Consider the following 21,223-nt stretch of genomic DNA (forward strand, 5'->3'; position numbering starts at 1 on the left):
CAGGTACCCACATCTCACCAGGCTTCATTCTGTGCCATGAAGCACAAAATCTCCACAGGATTTTGATAGTGGAGACAAGAGACTCAGTTGTGGGTAGGTTGAAGGGACAGAAGATATTGATTAAGTGTCAACTGTGCCATTGCTGTCTTCTGTCATATCACTTAATTTTTCTCTCTCTTAGTTCCCATGTCTAGAAAGTGGTTGAAATGTACACTTCTCACAGAGAAACTTGAGTTTTAGTGCTTATAAATTGCTTTGAGATACTTGGAAGGAAAGTGCTATATAATTTTGAAGTTCAGATTCCCCAGAAGGTGTAAAATGGCAAACTTCCATGAGCTGTGATAATTTACAACAGCTGAGAGTTTACCTTCTGTCCCTACCTTACTTCACTTCATGCTTGAGTAGATGAAAAGTTTAGTTTTTCTGTTTTAGCAACTTATTGCTTTAATATAATATGATGCATTACCATATATAATATTATGTATTAATGTAGTCCAGTTAGACTTTTATGAAGCTGATTTTTGATCATAGCTATTTTATCACAAGTCTAAAGAGCTGAAATATTTTTATTGAGTTAGTCAATGTCTTCTAGGTAGGCTTCTGTCAGGTCTCATTTCCATTAACAATTAGGAATAGTAAAACAAATGCAAGCAATAAAATGTTTAGAAGAAGTGAATAGAGTTTTGAAAAGTATACTTTCAATTCCTAACCTTCTATAAAAATGACATTTTTTCCTATGGGTTTCTATAAAATTCCTGTAAAATGAACCTACCACTTCCTCTCTTATGATGTTTTTCATAAAGTAATAGCCCTTTTGGGAAGGCTAGTATCATTATCTTCTACTTGGGAGGATGAAAGCTCACATTCATGAGAGTTCATCTTTGGGATGAAGAATTCCTCCTTTCTTCATAAGGTTGTTTTCTGGAAGTAGTTATTTTTTAAAAAAGAGACAGAGGTACAGCTGTTAAAATTGCTACTAATGGAGCTGTTTGACTAAGAAGTCTGCCAAAGTCTTGTAGGTTTTTTGTCCTCCTTGTACCTGTTGAGGACTGTGGAGGACAATGTATTTGTCTAACAGACCTATGAGGAAATTGGGCAACTGGTGATTGATGCGTCATAGCTGATATGCTTTAAAATGATAGATTGTACCAGTACTTGAAGAAACATTTTCTTCTGAGTCTTCCCTTCACTCCATCTAAGAGAGTGGTGGCAGCTTCCCAAACTTTTATTTCACATCTCCATTAACATGTTAGGATTGTTCTGGGGTCATTACCAGGAGTTCATTAAATCTATGTATGTATTGTCAATAGCGTCTTTAGACTTGGAAAAGGTTGGGCTTTTAATATTTGGAACAGGAAGAAAGGTGGAACTCAGCTGTCAGCTGAGTGGAAGGGCTGAGGGGGAAATACTCACCAAGCCATTGCAGACTAGGCAACTTTTGCCGTGCTTCCTTTATCTAGGATTTGGAGCTAATGGATCTTATTTGGGCTGATTTTGGAGCCTCCATGCTATCTGAGGGTGGTAAGAATTCCCTCACTGTAAAATAGAAAAAGCACCCACGTTCCACAGCATTATGTGCAGACTGTACCTTGACAGTGGTCAGAGCTGGCTGAGAGGAAAATGCAGGCAACCTACAGAAGTGGGATGTGCGATAACTTGAAAATAACATGTGATTACTTAGTTTGATATTTAAAATCAATTTGCAGCTCCTTTTCTTTCCAGAAAACCTGGTCCAGTGAATTTAGCTACATCACCAGTAGAATTCAATAAATTGAAGTGAAACAAGAACAAGTGAAAGCAGCATCCTCTGTGTCTGCAAGGATGTGCGAACTTCTTCGTTTTAGGGCACCTGTGTGTTTTCCCTTTAGATAAATGTTCTGCTTCCAGCCCTGAGCTTTTAAAGAATTAAAATTTCCATTCTGTACTATGAGGAAATGATACAAGAAGCAAAATTTCTTAGAAGCCTTGGTGTTTGAGTCAGTCTTCTCTATCCACTCACCGTTCACATTAACCTGCTTCTAAGCTGCTTTTTTTGTTTTGCTATGCTGACCTGAGCATTGACATGCATTTTGTGATGCCTAACAGACTAGGTCACATATGATCAGAGAACAAAAGGTTTACCACTCATCACTTGCAATAGTTGCTTCCTGCAGAGGTACAAAGAGGTTCTTTTGATTTACAGTACCTTCGTGACAGAGCTACTACTGGGAGGATGGGACAGCACATGGCTGGAGATGGGTGAGGCCAGGAGTGGAAGTGGACTGTAGCTGAGGAGATGCAGGAAACCTGAGTCTTCCATTCTTTCCAAATTTTGCCAGAGCAGCCTTATTTTTTATTTTTTTTTTTAATATATATAGATATATTTTCATTTGTATGGCACTCTGATTCTGTGCTAATTGGTAAGGTAAGTGTGGGATAGATTCATTGCCCATCCTTTAGAATGTGGGAATGAACAACCCACTGGAAAACTAAATATTGATGCTGTCTGTTGCATCTGATAATTGGTCTCTGCTTTCATCTCCAAACAATCCTTTGCTTGTATTCCCTTATTCATTGTAAGAAGAAAAGGATTATTAATGCAATGCTCTTTGCTCTTTTTTCTTTTTTCTTTTTTTTTTTCCTTCTGTGTGTGTGTATGTGAACAGGAGCATACTGCAATAAATATATTGGCCAAGAGAAAACATTTGCAAGAGATCCTTGCCAATTTTTTTAATCTTCTCTTAACATGAAGAATGTGAGCAGTGATAAATTGTTCTGCTAATCAAACAGCACTGAAAGGTTAGGTCATTGGAAGTCTTTAGTCATTTTGTGCTTTTCAAGAGTGAATTTGTTAAAATTATGCTGAATACCCACTTAAAGCCTCAGCTGAAAACCCTACCTGTGTTTTATAACTCTGCACTGTCAGAACTCATAATAAGTCAAACATTCTTTCAGAGGTACTCATAAGGGAGAAAAAACCCTGTAAATTTAAGAGTAATTTCAGATTGTAAATGAAAAAGAGAGGCACGACTGTTCATTTGCACCAATCATGCCTTCCTTTCATCTGCTCTGATTAGGCCTGGTGCGGTTTCATCAAACTACTCCATCACTGAGCTGTCACTCCAGTCGTCTGTTGATTGAAAACAATCAGGGCTCTGATGGCACAATTATTCTGACCCTTTAACTAGAGGCTGCTGTGATAATGAAAGGTTGATTATGATAGTTTGTGCCTCTTTCAGTTTGCCAAGAAGGTTAATTTGGGCATCAGACGGATGTTTAATGGGCGCTTGCTGGCTACACTGAGGTAAATGAGAACGTGCAGTCTTCGATATTGCACGGATATAGTTTGGCTGTCAATCATTGTCATTTTGAGTTTGTGCCTCACACTCTGGAAATCACATTTTATTTTTTCCTTGGGATTTAATTTATTCTGTGCCCTGAGGAAGTTCTTTCGCTCTGTGACCTTCACAGTAGCTTTCTCTGTCTTTTTTCCCTTCCCTCAAATGGAGCCCAAAGGCATAATACATCTAGAGGAACATTTTTCTTTCATTTTTTGCATTAGGAAAAAAAAAAAAAGGAAGGAAAATTTAAAATCCCTGTTTATCAACTCACCCCGAACAGAGTAAATGTTTTAATTCTGATTGTAAAATCGGAATGTGCAAATGAAAGCTTGCCTGCTTGCAAATGCAGCGCCACACCGGGGGCTGCTTACATACACACACATTTGTAAAACTGACAAACAGGTAATTTTAAAACGGCGCAGTGTAAAGAGGGTGGGGGATGGCACAGCATTATTTTCACAGACTACACACGTATGCCTCAGCCTAGCACCTTGTAAATACGGTCTCAGTCAGTGTAGTACAACTTTTTGAGTTGGAAAGTCTCTCTTCAGGGTACAGGGGCAAAAGACATATCATTGCTGATTCAGAGATTATTAATATTTACTGGGTTCATATTGAGAGAATTCTATGCATAATTTTGTAGTTGTTTGGCTCAAGGTGCAAAGAAATGCAAATACCTCATAATTTTGATTGTTCTACATGCAGCTCATTACAGTCTTATTTTTATGCACATTCTTAATTCAAAATAAAAAGAAGAAAAAGATTTCTATCTATAAGGCTCTGTGACATCTAGGTCTAAGTCCCTCATTTTCCATACTGACAAATGTAAGGTACTGCCTGGTTCGTACAGCTGCTGTGCCACGCAGTTACTTACTAACTTCCATGCTTGCTTTCTAAAAATGTTTGTGTGTAACCTGTGGCTTTGAAAAACTGTGGGCGTTCTTGATTTTCCCCAGAAACAACTCTTCACCCATACGTTTTTATTAAGTTTTATACAGTCCACTTTAGCTCACCACAACTAAAATGTTTAAATCAGTATACTAAACCTTCTGGGCTTTCTCCTTTGTAGTCTCTGGAGAGAGAGGAGGACTGAGAGATCCAAATTCAGGCCCATTGGAAATCCCTGTCCATTTTAAAACATGGAAGTTCCTCCTGAGCCTTCAGTGAACTTTGCTTCAGAGCTTTAGTAAAAATTCTGGTTTATCCACAGGTTCTGCTCCTGTAGATTCAAATCTACTAGAGATTTGAAGAGCCAGGAGACTGCTGACAGTAGCCACTGAGAGAGCCAACATTGAGAGGCGGTGGTTTTGAGGCAAGAGGTTCCTGTCTGGAAAGTCGGAGACTTGGTGAAATAGGTAAACTTCAAGAAGAGGCCAAATCATGTTCAAGTTTATAGTCAAAATTTGTGTTTTAAGAACGTGTGGCAATACAGTGTAAGCTGAAAACAAATGCTGAACTAGTAAACACCCAATTCTGCTTTTTGAAGTTCCCCAGCTCCCTTAAACTTGCTGCAGTAGCCGTGTTGCTCTCATGACTGGCTTTGTCTTATTTATTAATAGGAGCTGATCTATAGAACTGTCCAATATACTAATGGCACAGAGATACGAATTTGATTTTTATGGCCTAAAATTTTTCTTATGTTAAGCAATAGGAAAACAGCTTAGGTGACATTTATGTTGAAATAAGACATTTATGGGTATTGTTTTTTCCTTCCTTTCTCCCTCCTCCTCTTCCTTTTTCCTGTTATATATGATCATTGGATTATCATGCAGAAAGCTGATAATTGGTGTTGAATATATCTGGTCTCAGTCCAGGAGAATTCTTCCGTCTGTTCCTGTTTCCATGTTTAAAATTATCCTTTCTCCTAAAATGAGAATGTTTGCTCTAATGTTTTATTTAAGATTTCCATTTGTTTTAATGAGAAAATGGGAATTCATTGTTTTGAAACCTTAACAATTTTACCATTTCTGTTTATTTGTTGTTTCTAAAAAACAAAACAAAACAAAACAAAACAAAACCTCATTTCTTCCACAGCTATCACTTCTTTGCTTCATCTCAGTTATTAGAGACCTTAGAGGGTATAAACTAGCATAATTCCTTTGCGGTCTGTGGGTCTGTGACATGAATACAGCAACTAAAGATCAGACAAAGATGACTTTAACGGAGTTCCTGTGGCCCCTGCCCCTTGCAGAGTCCAAGGAGTATTTACTCTGTAGACATAAACTCTCCCTGTTGCTGACATTGTGACTTAAAGTAGTTTCCAAATGAACTTGTATCTAACAAGTATATCAAACTTTGGCTTGGCTTTTCTGGTTAGTGAGAATGATTCTAGGGAGATGCTGAACAGGCAAGGCAAAGTTATAGTTGGCGACCCAAAAGACCAGATAACTATCTGTTTCAGGGCTATCTTAAGCAGGAGTGAAACTCTTAATTCAGCTTTAACCTCCACTGCCCGTGTACCTTCTCCAGCTGTGGTATGCATGTGGTACATACAAGATTAATAGCTGGGAGGGAAGAGCTGCATTCCTAGGCTTTGGGAGTCAGGCTGTTGAAGCACTGTGCTGAAGCAGAAGCTGCCATTGTACAAACAATGAAACCACAATCCAATCTGCAGGTGTGTTTAGATGCACCCTTCATCTGTGCCACAGCGTATTTTCCATTTGTTTTCTGAAGTTCTGAGAATGTACTCCATTGCTAAATCAAATAATGTAACCTTGGAGAAGAGATGTTCTTTGGGTTAAGGCTGCAGAATAAGAGAATTAATCTAGCTTGAAAATCCCTGTCCTTCTGAGGGTCTACTTTTGTCATTTACATAGTTCAGAAGATGAATATGGCAAAATATATTATTTATTAAAGTTGATATAGGTAGCTTCTTTTTCACACACATTCGTACATTAAAATTAATAGGAAAAGAAGCTTCTAGCAGTTTAAACAGAATGTGCCTATATGGCACTAGGAGTAGGAGTCTTTCCTTAGTTTTGTAAATTATTTAGCAGTGATACAAATATTTTAAAACTCACAATTGTGGACAGTCTCTTTGTTTTTGCTTGCTTGCTTGTTTGTGTTTTAAACACAGTTGTGATTTCAAGTGCTGTCAGTATCTCCTTAGAGACATCTGCTTGTCTCTCCTTGCAGTGTCATACAGTGCATAATGGCTTTGAGGTTTTTTGCCAATTCTGATTGTAGTTGCTAATCACTACTGCCAGAGAGGATAAATAGGTACTATAATTGGTGCATAGATGGGGTAAATTTTGGAGTTTCTATGAAGGCACCAGGCTTCTAAGTATGGATTAAACAAAAGCTGAGTAAAGGTGATGGAACTTGCATTGATAAATACACAGATGTTTGCTGATATATTACAAGTTTCCGCTTCCACCATATGTACATGAGAGTTATATTTGCCTCCTTTAACGCTAAAGGAAATTTAGAACTGTTTTACAGTCCATCAGTGACTATTTCTACTACATCAAAAAAACTTGTTTGGGAACTTAATTTTCTTTCTTTTGAACTTCTCCCCCTCCAGCCTTCCAATAGCTGCCAAACCATCTGCTGACTAGAGTATCAGTTCACCTCCCAGATAATTCAATTTTCTTCCATGCTTCCATGGTGTGAGACACCACGTTCTGCTAGAGAGCACCATAACAATGCGTGCTGCATCAGAAATGTATAAGTCTAAGGCTCAGTTGGTGAGTGCCCCTAATGCCACAGAACCTGTTCCATAGCCCTTTGTCACAGTCTAGGAAATGGACATGAATTCTATGAATATACATATAAATACCTGCATTTGGAGTTTTAGTACAGCCATATTATTTTTAAGGAGTATCCCAACATGAATTTATGGCATTTAAAGTCAAGTAACAGTTATTGTTTTCAATAGCAGGACAAGGAGATGAAAACATTATAGCTTTTAGCTCGCACCACCTTTTCTCTGCCTTTGAGTATCAAAGATTAGGTGTGTGTCACATAGGACACTGTAGTCAAATTGTGTTGAGCAGTAGCTTGAATTGATCTGGACAGGAGAATTTGTACACATTGCGATTCCCAGATCTTAGTGGCTTCACTAAGAGCCAGTGGAGTTTCTTTGCTGATTATCAAATGCCTGCAGACCATCCAGCTGATCTAATGATGTGCCTGGGTTCTGAGCCCTGCCTCCTAAATTAGCACAGTAAAATGTAGTGATCCTCTGCAAACTAACCTCTGACCTGCTAAGTCTGGTTACAGCTAGTAGCTCCTATACAGAAGACCTTATTCCTCCTGCTGCTGTTGCAGTTGCTCATTAGAAAGGAAACATGGAAGTAGTATAGACCAACGATACCTTTAGGTGCTGCATTTAGAGGATCCCAAGGAGGTTGCAATAGATTGAATTTAGAAAGAATTAAAAGTTTTCATAAATGAAGAGAAAGATGCAGGACAGATGGCTGGGGATGAAATAGTGTAGGAAAAGATGAAGGAAGTCTTGGTTCAAGGCCGGGAATAGATTGTACATCTCCAGTGGGTGCCAACAGAATATTTGTGTCACTTTACGCCATCGCTATGGTGGTTTAGAAATTTGTGATTTTAGTGAAATGTTAAGCAATACTGATTTCAGTGAAGTTTTTTTTTCTTTCTTTTTTTTTTTTTTTTTTTTTTACAACTACTCCAGGAATATTTTCAGTACAGATCAAACTCAGTGTGAACCAGGTTGTTTTTGCTAAACTTGATGCAGCAGCAGAGAAAATGTATTGCAGTGGAGATGTCCATCCTTTCTGCTGCAGATCTTCACACAGCCCATATGTACAAATGAATGCAGATAGTGAAAGGTATAAATGTATATAGTGTTGTTTTTCTGTTTATATAGTATTTACTGGAGGGGACAAGAGGTGGGGGTGAGAAGAAAGGAAAGAGGAAGCATGAAGTTTTAAGATATTAACAGGCATTAATGTTAAACTTCCTTTAAAAGCCTTGCGGTTACCAAGACCTTATTTACCTCAGCGTATGTCTTTTATGAGTCTGTAATATGTGTCATTAAAGCACAGGTGATAACACCATTTTAGATAAGAGTAAGGTCATGAACTCTAAGCAAAAGAAACCAATCTGTTGGACACAAGTGATGACAGGTAGGAAAAGTAAGTTTTGTGAATTCTTCTTTAATATAGCAAGCCAGAAATCATTCAGTTAGTATGAAGATAGTCTGAATTCCACTTGAAATTCAAGCATCTAGTCAATGATGTGAGCTGAGTGCCTCTGAAGACTATGGCGAATGATGCACGCGTCCTAAGACATTCAGTAGGGAGTTACCTAAAACCTCTCAGTAGGAGACACTAGATGTGTGGATTTGGTGGATTTAGAACATGTGAATATAATCCTCAATGGTTTCAAGTCCATAAGCACTTTCTAATATATTTAATTAACTCCCTTTTACTAGCAAGCCTAAACACGTATGGCTAATGCACAGTTTGAAACTCAATTCAGCATTTAATTCACTGAATTACAGTTGCAATTTTGATGCCCTTCATTGATTCTTTGTTTCACAGGAGTTGAGTACAACAGTGCAGAAAAAGTGTTTGAAATGAATCTTAATATGAAAGTGGTTTTAGTTTATCATCTTCCCTCTCTGATGGAGTACAGACGCAACAATAAATTTGATACACCATGCTTATATGAAAGCTTTTAGTAAGGCAGGAGTCTTTCTTTCCAGCTGTTTCATGTGACATTCTTGTCATCAGTACAGGGCAGTGAGTTTTAGATTAAACTCTTGTTATTGCATGAACAGTTGGAAACTCAAGAGTTCTTTGTCAGGATGATAGGAAGTATCAAGTAGAGGAGCCTGTCCTCATCCAGAACTATTCAATGTCTTTATTAATGACTTGGATGAAGTAATAATATATTTTTTTTATGTTTTCAGACAATCAGAGGGTGCAATGGTCTTCAAGCGCTTTTGAAAATAAAATTAGGATTGAGAATGATCTTGACAGATTGGAGCAGTGGCCTGAAGTAAATAGTAGAGTTCAGTAATGACAGAGAAAGCATGACGCTTTGTGGAAGTTCTGCAGAAAAAGAGGTGGGAATAAGAGTAGGTCATAATCTTAAACATGAAACAGCAATATCATAGCGTGTTAACAGTCTCATGTAGGGATATACAAACAAGAATGGCAGACTGTTACAATCAAAGTGTTCTTCCCAATCTATTTACTACTACTACAGCTCTAAGAGGAAGATTTTATGCAGGTTTAGGTAGCAAACTTTTTCATTCAGAGAAGAGGAAACTTTCACACACATCTTCAAATGCGTTGAAGATGGAGGAGAGAAGGCAGGTTGCAGACTGTTTTTCATCCTGGACAGATGGGATGCGATGATCATCAACTTCAAGTGTTAGACTGGTAGTTCCTGGACTCCGGGGTATAAACCCAAAGGTGGAAAATGAATCAAGTGAGTGGAAAGTTTAGAGGTTCAGCACAGGTAAAAGGAAAATCTGTTTAAGAGGATACCTGAGCATTGGGACAGTTTTCCTGAAGAAGTTAGGGTATCTTCCTCACTGGAGATTTCCAAGAATAATCTATACCTTCCTTGTAATGGCTTAGACCCTTCCTGGCTTCTTTTCAGACTATTGGTTGGATTCATTATGCTTTACATAATGTAAAGTCTGTGTTTATTTATGGCTGTTGATACCAGTTGCAATTGCTGAAGCAGTTTCAGAGACCTCTTCTCCTCTTTCTCTCAATCCCAAACCAGCAGAACCTATTCTCTGCACCTTTCTTCTTTGGCTTTAATTTCTGGTCCCCTGACACTTCTCTTCATTTTATGAATGACATAAATGAAGAAGGAAGAAAAATTGAAGGATTCGTTATGTATTTTGTATATTCCTTCAATATTTTGTCATAAGTAGAATGAAAGGTGGAAGGGAGAAAGGATTTTTTCATTTATTTATTTTTTAATCATCTAACCAGATTCTTGCTTTTCTTTCTAGTGGACCCGTGGTCTCCAATGATCGCATAGTCCCCATATTTGTACTACTGCTCCAGCAGCTTCATTCCTGAATTGTGTTCTCCTACAGCATCACTGTTTGCACAGGAGTGTTGCATAGCCGTATTACAATCTGATAATGTGGAAATTCTTTGGGGGGGAATGGTGCAATAGAGTGCTTTGAGATATACTATAGGTGAAATATTAGTATGTATGTTTTATGTTGAGTCACATGCATTCATGACTACTTCTCATATTGACTTATATCGCTGTTGGGGCAGGTACGTAGTTCTTCCTGGAATACAAACAGTTTTTCAAAAGACCAGACTTTGACAGAATTGCACACAAATAATCGGTGTTTTGTTTTTCCGTTCCTTCCCCCCCCTTCTAGCTGGCCGTGAGGTGGTTGGAGCACAACTGCCGCTACCAGTACATGGATGAGCTTCTCCAGTATGTCCGCTTTGGCCTTATGGATGTGGATACTCTGCATACGGTAGCTCTTTCTCATCCTCTTGTCCAAGCCAGTGAAACTGCGACAGCACTTGTTAATGAGGCCTTGGCTTACCACCAGAGCATCTATGCACAGCCGGTTTGGCAAACCAGAAGGACAAAACCTCGCTTCCAGTCAGACACTCTTTACATTATTGGTGGGAAAAAGCGTGAAGTCTGTAAAGTGAAGGAGTTGCGATACTTCAACCCGGTCGATCAAGAGAACGTTCACATCGCGGGGATCGCAAACTGGAGTGAGCTAGCACCCATGCCGGTAGGGAGAAGTCACCACTGTGTGGCTGTCATGGGAGACTTCCTTTTTGTAGCTGGTGGAGAGGCCGAGCACTCCACTGGCCGCACCTGTGCGGTGAGAACTGCCTGCCGCTATGACCCCCGCACCAACTCGTGGGCCGAGATAGCTCCGATGAAGAACTGTCGGGAGCACTTTGTGCTGGGAGCGGTAGACGAGTACCTCTATGCAGTAGGGGGCAGAAATGAGTTGCGCCAAGTTCTGCCTACCGTGGAGTGCTACTGCCCCAAGAAGAACAAGTGGACCTTTGTGCAGTCCTTTGATCGATCGCTTTCGTGCCATGCAGGATATGTGGTGGATGGTCTTCTTTGGATATCAGGTAGAAAACGTTTCACACAGTTTGAGGTACTAACAAAACACCAAAATATGGTCTTGAGTAAAACTAATAAATCGTCTTTGGTTTGTGTGTCAGGATAACTTTTGCCTTAGGAGTTGGGTATTTCAAAGAATTTAAGAACAGAAGCATGTAATCAAGCCTGGTTAGAAGTATAGGGGCATAACACACCTGTCTACTTCTACTAAAAATCCCTCTGTGTTTCAAAGCTGCATATATCGTGTACTACCTCCATTCGCCATTCATAAATCACAGTGAATCAAAATGATAATACCCTTTTTGACACCTTTTGAATTACAAAGTCTGTGTGCTTGCTAAAAACAAAACCCAGTTCCTGTAGTATGATCAGGTACTACTATGTTGATTCCTGATAATGAAATGGAGAAATAAATGCTTGTTGGCTTGTGTAGATGCAGAGCTTGAAGGCAGGTATATGAACTCCTCCCACTTGCTCTTGAGGGTGTATTAACAGGCCAAGATGACCTTTGTTAGAAATCTTGCCTGGCTCTGACTGTCAATAACACGTGCACAGGACTGCCTGGTTGTAATCATAGCATTACGGCACAGCTAGACAAAAGTATAGGCCTTGTGATCTTAAGCTAACATATCATTTGCAACTCGATCTGATATACTTTTTATTTTACCTGTGCACAACGATGGGATTTGAGGACATTGTGTCATCAATCTTTGCAGTGACTTTTCTGGTATCGGTTGCTTTGGAATAAGGTCGGTGCTGTCTACAGAAGGTGTGACAGGAAAAAACAACATCTTTTAGTAGGAAGAGTGTCATGGAAGGTTATAAAGTTGTAATATCTATCAAGGAACTTAATGAGTAAATGGGACCAGCACTTAAAGAAAATGTTCAGTGTTTGCTGCCTTCACAGCAGATAGCCTCGGGGGATTTTAGCATGGTCTGGGATCCCTCTGGTGAAGAGATGATGCATGAATAAAAGATTGTTAGCTCCTTAGGCCTTCACTGTGCTTCTCAACATATGTCATTGAGGTTAGTGGAGCTCCTTGCAGATGCATCTTTCTGCCCATATGCGTAGTGGGTTCCCAAGCGTTGGCAGGGGAAGTAGCAGAGACCTTTTTTCATACGTACACACTGAAATCACGACTATGTGTTTGGAAAGAAAGGCGTGGGAGAATGCAAGGAGTCACGGTGGTCCCCGGCAGGCACTTCGGGTCACTTTCTTTACAATTGGCTTTGAAGGAGTCTCATGCAGTTTGTGTTGTTTGTTAATCCTTAAGTGTGCACACAGTGTGCTTTGAGACCTGGGTATGGTACAGAAAGAGGATTTCTGATTTTGGGTGTTCAGAGCAGTCCCCTGTTTGTTCATTACCATTCCATCGGTTTGTTCATTACTATTCCATCGGTGGAAATAGATGAGTGCCTGTGATGGGCAAGTCGAAGCACATGGATGCTACTACTTCTGTGTCTCAATTTTTTAATTTTTATTTTTTCCCTTCCCTTAAATGGTTTACATTTGTCAGTTTCTATTTTTGGAAAACAGTGCTTTTTAGGGAATTGTGATGAACATATTTGTATGGTTTTATACTATAGAGTTTTATTGAAAGAGCTCTAGAAACACTCATCAGAATTTGGTCTCTAGTACATGAAAAAAAAAGTTTTTTAATTTTTCTTTTAATTCATTTACTAAAAAACAAGTAAAGAAACTCTACCCAATTTGTTAGAGATTTTAAAGTCAAATATGAGTTTGATTGAATAATTCTTTTAATCTTTCCTGATATGCTAGGAAAAGGGATATTGTGCTGGGGATTAATTAATGTGCCTAGTTATATCAGTGAAATGCATGCTTACCTGTACATTCAAATGCCGTCTGCTTTATGTAATGAAGCAGTGTGATATTGTGTTCAAGGATATGCCTTTAATGGACTCATAGAAGTCTATTAGATGAACTGAACAAATGGGAAAAACAAACAAACAAACAAGCCAAATTTTACCAGTATTTGTATTTGAAAAGCATATCAATATAGCTTGTGTTGTAAAACTGAGAGCATGTGATAGTCGCAGAAAGGAGCAATGTTTTGGCAGTAGACAGGACTTTTGGGTTGTATCCTATATAGCTTTGGAGAAAATGCTTAGCAGCTTGGAGGTGCTAGATTCTAACAGCTGATTGTGGATTATGGGAACATATTCCGCAATACTTCAGAGGCTATTGATTTGAATTACATATTCACAGATTGAATACTGTGTTTATGTGTTATTTTTAAAATAAAGGTAGATGGAGACGCTATAACTGTAGCTAGCTTTCTATTATTAACTAATTGCTGAGGGCCACAAACTAGCTGTGTATATGTATATCCAGGGCTAGGGGAATAGTACAGAGAATCGTTCTGTTGTGCTGGATGAAATATCAACAGTCACCACTGAAAAAAGCTGCTGTTTTACCATCATATATAAGGTGTTAGTGTAAGAGTAATCAGTAATGCAGGAGGGAACCTAATTTTAAGTATGTGGTTTAAAATTAAGTAATTAAAAAATTAGTTTGGGTTTCTGAGCTGTATCCCTGCAGCTTTTTCTTGGAAATATGGGTCATCAGCAAGAGCTCTCAAAGTTAGTCTGATGCTACCAGCTGGCACAACAGCTATGAAAATTTGCCCATTTTTTTTAGTAAGCGAATAAATTAAATAGTGATAATAAAAGTTTTAGCCCTTGTATTTGTGGAGAGAGTAAACAAAACGTGACCTGCATGCAAACCATTTACTCATTTTATAGTCAAAGCATTAGTGCCCCCACTACAAGTCCATGTCTTCTAAGGCTTTGCTAATCAAAGGCTGACTAGACTTGAGGGTTTTCTGTTATTATTTTTGGGGTTCATTGTTGGCTTTACTTTGGGACAAATACTAGAAGGTATCAAAAATCACAGAGGGTAAAATTGTTGCGAAGACGTCAGGGAAGGGAAGTGTGGTAACAAAATGGTGCCCAGGGGCATGCAAACGTGGACAGCAGGAGCTGGGAGGTTGGTGGCTCAGGTGATGGAGGGACTGCTAAGCTGCCACCACCCCTTTGGGGTTGTTACCTGCCCAAAGCTTGCCAGTTTTGCACTTTGTAACTAGTCTTATCCTCTAGAGAGCAAAAATGGGTTCAGCTCTCAAGTTTTCTGAGCTCCATATATTGTGGAATATATTTTTACATCTGTGTTGTCGTTTTTTTCTCATCTTTTTTTTTTTTTCTTTTTCTCACAACCCTCTATTTAGTTTTATTTTCTTATTTTAAAAAGTGCATGAGAATTCATTAAAATAAGTCCTCTGCATTGACAGTACGGCATCGGGCAGATGGTTCTGAAATTTTATAGAGAGATGAATCTTGCAGGCCGCAGTTAACATCTGACACCCTGACCCATTTCACAAGCGAATTGCATGCCACATGCTTCAAGTGAAACGTTTGAGTGAAAGAAACACAAACGGCACCAAACCCTTTGGAGTTCACCATCCCTGACAATCGCTTCCTATAAAAGCAGAGAAATGTCCTCTGTGGGGGTGAGAGCCTGAACGGTGCCCATTTCCCTGCGTCCTCCATGGCACACGCGTGCGGATCTGGAGACCTCCTTTCCTACATGCGTCCCCCGTCCTCCTCTCCTGGAGGTGCCCCGCACATGGAGGCAGGGGCTAGATGGGGGAACCTCTGCCAGCTCAGTGCCATTTCTGCATCTGCAGCAGGGGATAAGGAGGCTTCCCTCCTGGTAAAGGGCTCGGGAGAGGAGCACGTGAGAAGTGCGGTCTGAAGCCCAGCATTAGGCTGTGGTTTCACAGAGGTCCCAAGTTGCCTGACCTGACATGTGTCAGCTAAAGTCACGTCTTGTCCTGCACAGAAAAATTTGGCTCTGTGGGAGAAAATAAACCGACCCCCTACAGTTCCTTCATATTTAACAACTTCTTCCTTCAAAAATCAAGAACGAAGTTTTTAATTTCAAGACTTTTATTTTTTTCCCCTAACGGTGAGATTTTGACCAAAGATATGACCATGTATCTTGGAGAATTATTGTGTGTGCAAGTCATTTGGCATGAAAAGCACTACATTACTATTAGTATACTATATGCTGTGAGGAGGGTTCCCCCCTCAAGTAAATGCCTATAATATTATTCTATGAAAAATAGATCTGGAATAAGTAGGAGTTTACAGTATCTGACCAAACCCATTTTTGTGGCGCAGCTGGCACAGAAATTACCATGCACAGGGGCTTAATAAGGAGATAAATCACCTCTGTGACCCCATCTTAGTCTGCATATGGGATATTCTTTCTTTTTATTATTATCTTTGAATAAAGATAATGGATCTCACACCTTTCAAGCACATATGTTGTAGGTTTAATGTCATTGATTCTTCATAGATTGACAGTAAACATCTGTTTTTAAAGCTTTTATTTTTTTTAAATCCAAAAAACCTAGGGCTTGTGCCCTTCTTGTTGGCATGCAGATTGCATCCAGAGGGAAACAGCATCATTTGGAGCTACCATTGGTGTCTTTTAGGGATTTCATTGGAGTGGAAGAAGATGCTCCAGCTCAGCTGCCCTCGCTGTACCTGGGCTGGCTGAGTAAAAGGCAGCAGGCTCGCATGTTGAGGAAGGCTGATCTTGTGTTTAACACACGGGCATGAGAGAGAGGAGAGATTTCTATTTTAAAACAGCAGAGTACCGTAGGGCGCATTTCATGAGTTTGATATATTCCATGTATTTGCTGGAAGGAATACACACGGGGAGCTCTTTGCCAACATGTGGTTTTACACATCTCCCAGCAAAGTCGGATTCGTGTGCACAGCCTAGCACTTGGGGACTTCGGAGAGAGTGGTGAGATTTTCTGTGGGATTTGGATTGAATGAGATTTCTCAAGTCAGATGGGGGTCTTGCTAGGACACGTTATAAATATGGATTATAAATGTTTGATTGGGAAAATTGTGTTAAACCTACTGCCTACCACCCTTCTCCTTTTGGAGGTGCCTTTATGGAAGGCATTTTTCAGTGCACTTTGTGGACGGTTTGGGGGCTGTAACAAACATTTTGCATGTTTGGGGAAGGGGTGGACAAAGGGGGGATCTCAGACTTCCAGGACCCTCTCCACGCAGAGGGGAAGTTGGGAGGTTGTGGGTTTTGGAGGGCTTAGAAAGCAGGGTTTGTGGCTTGTCTTACAGCATCTGCTGCAAGAGGAGTGAACAAAAGTGGCTGCGGCAGTGAAAAAGCCCATGGGGTTGGTGCTGGGCTTGCCATGAGTTTGGTGCCACAGCTGCAAGAATGAGAAAGAACCAGGCTTGTCCTGAGGGCATTCCTCGCCTTCCCGAAATCCACGTCCTCAAAGCAAGTTGCTCTTGTCAGAGCGGTGTGGTCATCGCTCTTGCTTTGTAAAACCCACCGAGCTCTGACCAAGCTGGAGGTTTTGCTGCCATTCGCCCAGGCAGATTTTTTTTCACTTTCCTTAATCGATTTGCAACCACATTAGCTGCTATTGCTTAACATCAACTTTCATGACATGGTTTGTAGTTTCAAATCTTCAAGTGCCATTCCCATACCTCCCCCTTCCCTCCTCTTAGAAAGCTCTGCCGAGCAGTTGAAGAAATTCATCTTAGGATTACCCCAGTTTTTTTTCTGAGAGAAAGTATGTATTATTTTTAGTACCATTTAAACTTTTTTTTTCCTTGTCCTATTTTTTAGGAGGCATATTAATCTTCTTCTGCCCTTTCCCAGCTGCCTGGAGTATTTTTAAAAGAATAGTTCAAGAGGACATTACAGACTTGTTAAATGTGAATTTTGGCAGAAAATTTTAAACTTTTGCTATAGCACTTCAAAGTTAGGAGGAACTCGAGTTTGAAAATTGATGCAGATATAAGATGGCATATTTAATGACAGATGTATCTATAGAAACCTGTTAAGATGCAGATTATCTCCCTGGGGAGGGGAGATCAAAACTGCCAATCTATAAAATATACTTGTTAGGGGAAGGCATGGAATCTATCTCTGCAAGCACTTTGATTGCAGGGGACAGTGTAGCAGCATGTGGCATCATAACCTAAGAGCAGACAAATCAGCTTGATGACTTTCAAAGCCAAGAATACTGCTGGAGGCAAGGGTACTCCAGTCTAGAGAAATTAAAACATATAGAGACTGTTATTAATTCCAGATCTATTTTTGTGTAGTCAAATCTGTATGCAAATCCTTAGCATCTCATTTTGGCAGATTAATCTAAAAGTGAAGAGCGGTATGTGAAGGGAATGTAATGATAAAACACCACAGATGAGCAATATTGCAGGGAAAAAATGTAAGCTGTGTACTTGATATGAGGGGCTCTTTGTGAAGAGAGAAAAATAATTTTGCTTATTGGATTATTTCATTATTTCATAAGGAAGCGACCCCATTCTTTGTCTTCTCCCTCCGCATCCTTCCACCTGAATTGAGGTGTTCTTTCTGAGCAAGAGTAAGAGACCCAGCACTGTGTTCCTGATGCATCTCCTGTATATTAGTGTTCTGGAGGCAGCCATCCAAACAACTGTGACTTTTAGTTTTCAAAACAGCAATCTGACATTTCATCCTTAAGCATTAGGACTGTTATTAGTAATTCACCCCAACAGGAGCAGAGCAGTAGGTAAAACGTTGGTGCCAAGTTTTCTGTATCTATGCTACGTACAGTCTGCATGTTTTGCTTTGGGGTAGATTTACTCTGGTCCTCTGGGCTGAATATTCCCAGCACTCAGGTGGTACAAAGACTGGTTGTTACTGCACAGGAACGGGAGCAGAGCTGGTACACGTCCAGAGTGGAGCTTCTGGTTGAACATCTTCCAAGGGGAATACCAATACCGCTCACCAGGACTGCCGCACAAAATGAAACGATGGGTGAGAGGCGGGGGGGGTTGGTCCATAACGCCAGCACGGCTCTGTACCAAAAGCCCGCGTGGAGGCGTGCTGAGACCAGGGGGGATAAAAGCACCTTATTCCCCATAGCCCCGTGTGGGGAGAGAGCGGGGACGGGCACTGGTGGCAGAGCTGCAGGGACACCAAGCTCATGGGATGCTTGAGCATACTCAGAAATACATTTCCTCAGCTAAAATTGCAGCTTTGAGACAGATGGGCTTTTCCACCAGTTGCCTCAGTGAGGTTTACCATTTAAAACCAGAGTACAGGATGAGCAGGCATTACACGTGCACTGTGACGAGGTAAATAGTTCTTTTGCAACATCTACTTGGGTCAGAGTGTTCTGGGCTTTATACCCTGCTTTCTACAGATTATTGCGAAGTTCCTATGCCAAGTGGTTAGCCTGATTCCTGATTGCTGTGGAGGAACCTCCCACTGTAAGTCTTACAACCAAGCCATAAGATGTTCTCTCTGCAATATGGGATAAATATAATAAATATAAAATTCTCTTCAAAGACACACACGAATGCAGCTGCAGAAGGTTGCACTGTGCCATCCTGTTGGCATTAGTGTCACCACCACTCTCGTTTGAGCACAGCTCCCCTCTCACCACTTTCTCCCCTGCAGTGCAGAGCCACCTCCTCGTTTTTAAAGGGTGTCGGGCACTGCCTGCTCCTGGCAATAGGGACGAGGCTTACCTTTTTGTGTCCTGGAGATGGCTGACCACACAGTCATTCCTGAACAAATTAATTTTTATCTTGCTTTTAGCCCTCAGAATTAGCTTTACAAGGCCAAGGCAGTGACTGGGGTTGTTTCTGTTTCATGTTTCTAGATGTTCGACAAACCTCCTAATTAATACCTCGTAACCATATTAAAAAGTGAAGAGGCATGTGAGTGTAACCGGGGCTATGCAGTGTAATCCTGTCAGCAAATGGACCCCACAACTGGTTATTTTGCTGTATCTGATCTTGGTCCTGGTTTTGCTAATATGAAAAAAATTAACCTGTATAAACTCTTTCATAGGAGGAGTAACAAACACCGCACAGTATCAGAACAGGCTTATGGTCTATGATCCCAAGCAGGTGAGTATCTGTGTGGTATGTGTTTTGCTTAAAAAGGGTCTGTTAGCAAATGCATACAGTACAATAATTCCTTAAGTTTAATTTGAGTTGGTGGTATTTTAAATTCACTTTGTACTGATGTGTATGTTTAACAGAGTAATGGACACCCTGACTTTTTGTTATATTTTAGACGCCTGTAGGTGCTAGAAATATCTTAGATTAAATACTTAGAATAAATGTGTTTTAAATCCCCTCTATTTATCAGTATTTACTTTGCTTGTTCTCTCTTTTTTTTTTTTTTTTTTTTTTTTTTTTTTTTTTTGTAATCCAGCAGCCCTGGGCAATGTATGACTCAAAGTCAGTGTCACAAAACTGCTTCTTGTCATTGACATTTCTGCTTTCAATTATATATATACAGGCTTTTTGTTTTCTGAATACTTTCAGAACTGTGCTACCTGCCGGTGACTTATTCTGCTGACAGTAATGGTTCCTATCATTTCATTACCCGAGCACCAAAAATATCTTTTAGGGATTATTTCATACATAATGTATGTGTTTTGATTAGGTTAGCATGGTTCAGTAACCATTTCAGAGGGTTAGGGCATGGTTATGCCCTCTTGCTTGTATTAGGAAATAAAAGTCCTAAGCTTGCAATCAGAGTTGCATAGCTTGATTTACACCTGCACAGAAAGGTATTGACTTCTCTGATTGCAGGATAGGGCCTTTGATTGCTGTATTTGGAACCAAATTCTGCCAGGAGACACTTTGCTGTGGTCCCCATTGACTTTTTAAGGCATACCACATATGGGTGCTGAAGCAGAAAGCAGGCACTGACAAACCTGCCTCGTCCTTTTTGAGGTACAGTCTTAGGCATCGATTATACAAATGCCAATTCTGTCCCAAACCCAAGCACATGGTAATTACGGGCAGCAATCTCATTTTGCTTATGAGGGAGATGCTCCTATTTAGATCCTGTCTCTCTATCCCACGTCCTTTGCTTCGGTTCGCAGCTTTGAAAGTTGCCCCCCAAAATATCAGCGGCAACTTCGGTGCCGGTTGCAAGAAGGCCAGCCCGATGTGTAAATAGTTAAAGAGGAAGTGTGCGCTCGCATTCTTCAAATGAGGTCTGCTTCATGTTTGTACACACATGCTCTTTTTAAAAATTCTGCTGGCATATTGTTTACGGTGGGTACTGGAAACCATCACATCTGCTTGCATCTTGCACAGAATCTCAATAACTCCATCATTCAGCGCTTGTGCTTGCTTCTGCGCTAGGCCTTTGTGGCGAGTCGATAATGCCTGCCATCTGCCACAGAGCACACAGCTACCTGCCAACAAGCCGGCTGGGGTGACCTCTGCTTCCCCACCACTGATTAGTATTCACACGCCGGCTTATTAGAAATGACCCCACCAGGCCCCTCGGTTTCTTTGCCTTTGCAGTGCTTGGCGGCTCACCTGGCAGGCACTGCAGTGGAGGAAGCTAAAGATATAATCAGGGGATGCAGGCAGGCTTTGCAAAGCAGATGGTGTCTATAGCCTCGTGTTAAGAGACTGGACTACTAATGCAAACATTAATGCCTAATATTCAACTATTACACATTGAAATGTATAGCTATAGATTGCAGAGGTTAAAAGGCAGTGTTATTAGAGGCTCTTGAGTTACTGCAAGCACTAGCACGTGTAACACAAAGAATTTCCTCACAGATTTTAACTTCCTCCACTTAAATAAATTAATCTTGTCGATTGCCAGGTTGTTTTGATTCTCTAAGCACGGCAGGAGCAATTGTTTTCCTGCATTTAAAATACTGTGCTGTAATCCCTTGTCTTTTCTGTACCCCCACCCTCAAAAAGTAGAATTCTTGAATATCGTTAACCGGGAGGAAAAATATGCAAAAGGATGCTAC

The 21,223-nt window shown here is 40.3% G+C and overlaps 1 protein-coding gene across 11 annotated transcripts in view; it reads left to right on the top strand.

Annotated features, from left to right (window-relative positions):
• Positions 1–21,223, top strand: part of KLHL32 (kelch like family member 32) — a 122,467-nt gene that overhangs the window by 95,296 nt on the left and 5,948 nt on the right. For 9 of the 11 annotated variants that reach the window (XM_035561763.2, XM_050709954.1, XM_050709958.1 and 6 more), the window contains 2 exons: positions 10,654–11,380; positions 19,282–19,340. In XM_035561763.2, the coding sequence (XP_035417656.1) occupies positions 10,654–11,380; positions 19,282–19,340 (786 nt within the window). Of the gene's footprint in view, positions 1–4,530; positions 4,676–9,204; positions 9,320–10,653; positions 11,407–18,131; positions 18,241–19,281; positions 19,341–21,223 lie in introns of those variants that run through there. The other 2 variants (XM_050709953.1, XR_007708097.1) reach the window with 2 other exon arrangements.

The sequence above is a fragment of the Cygnus atratus genome, chromosome 3 (assembly GCF_013377495.2).
Source record: "Cygnus atratus isolate AKBS03 ecotype Queensland, Australia chromosome 3, CAtr_DNAZoo_HiC_assembly, whole genome shotgun sequence".
Lineage (NCBI taxonomy): Eukaryota > Metazoa > Chordata > Aves > Anseriformes > Anatidae > Cygnus > Cygnus atratus.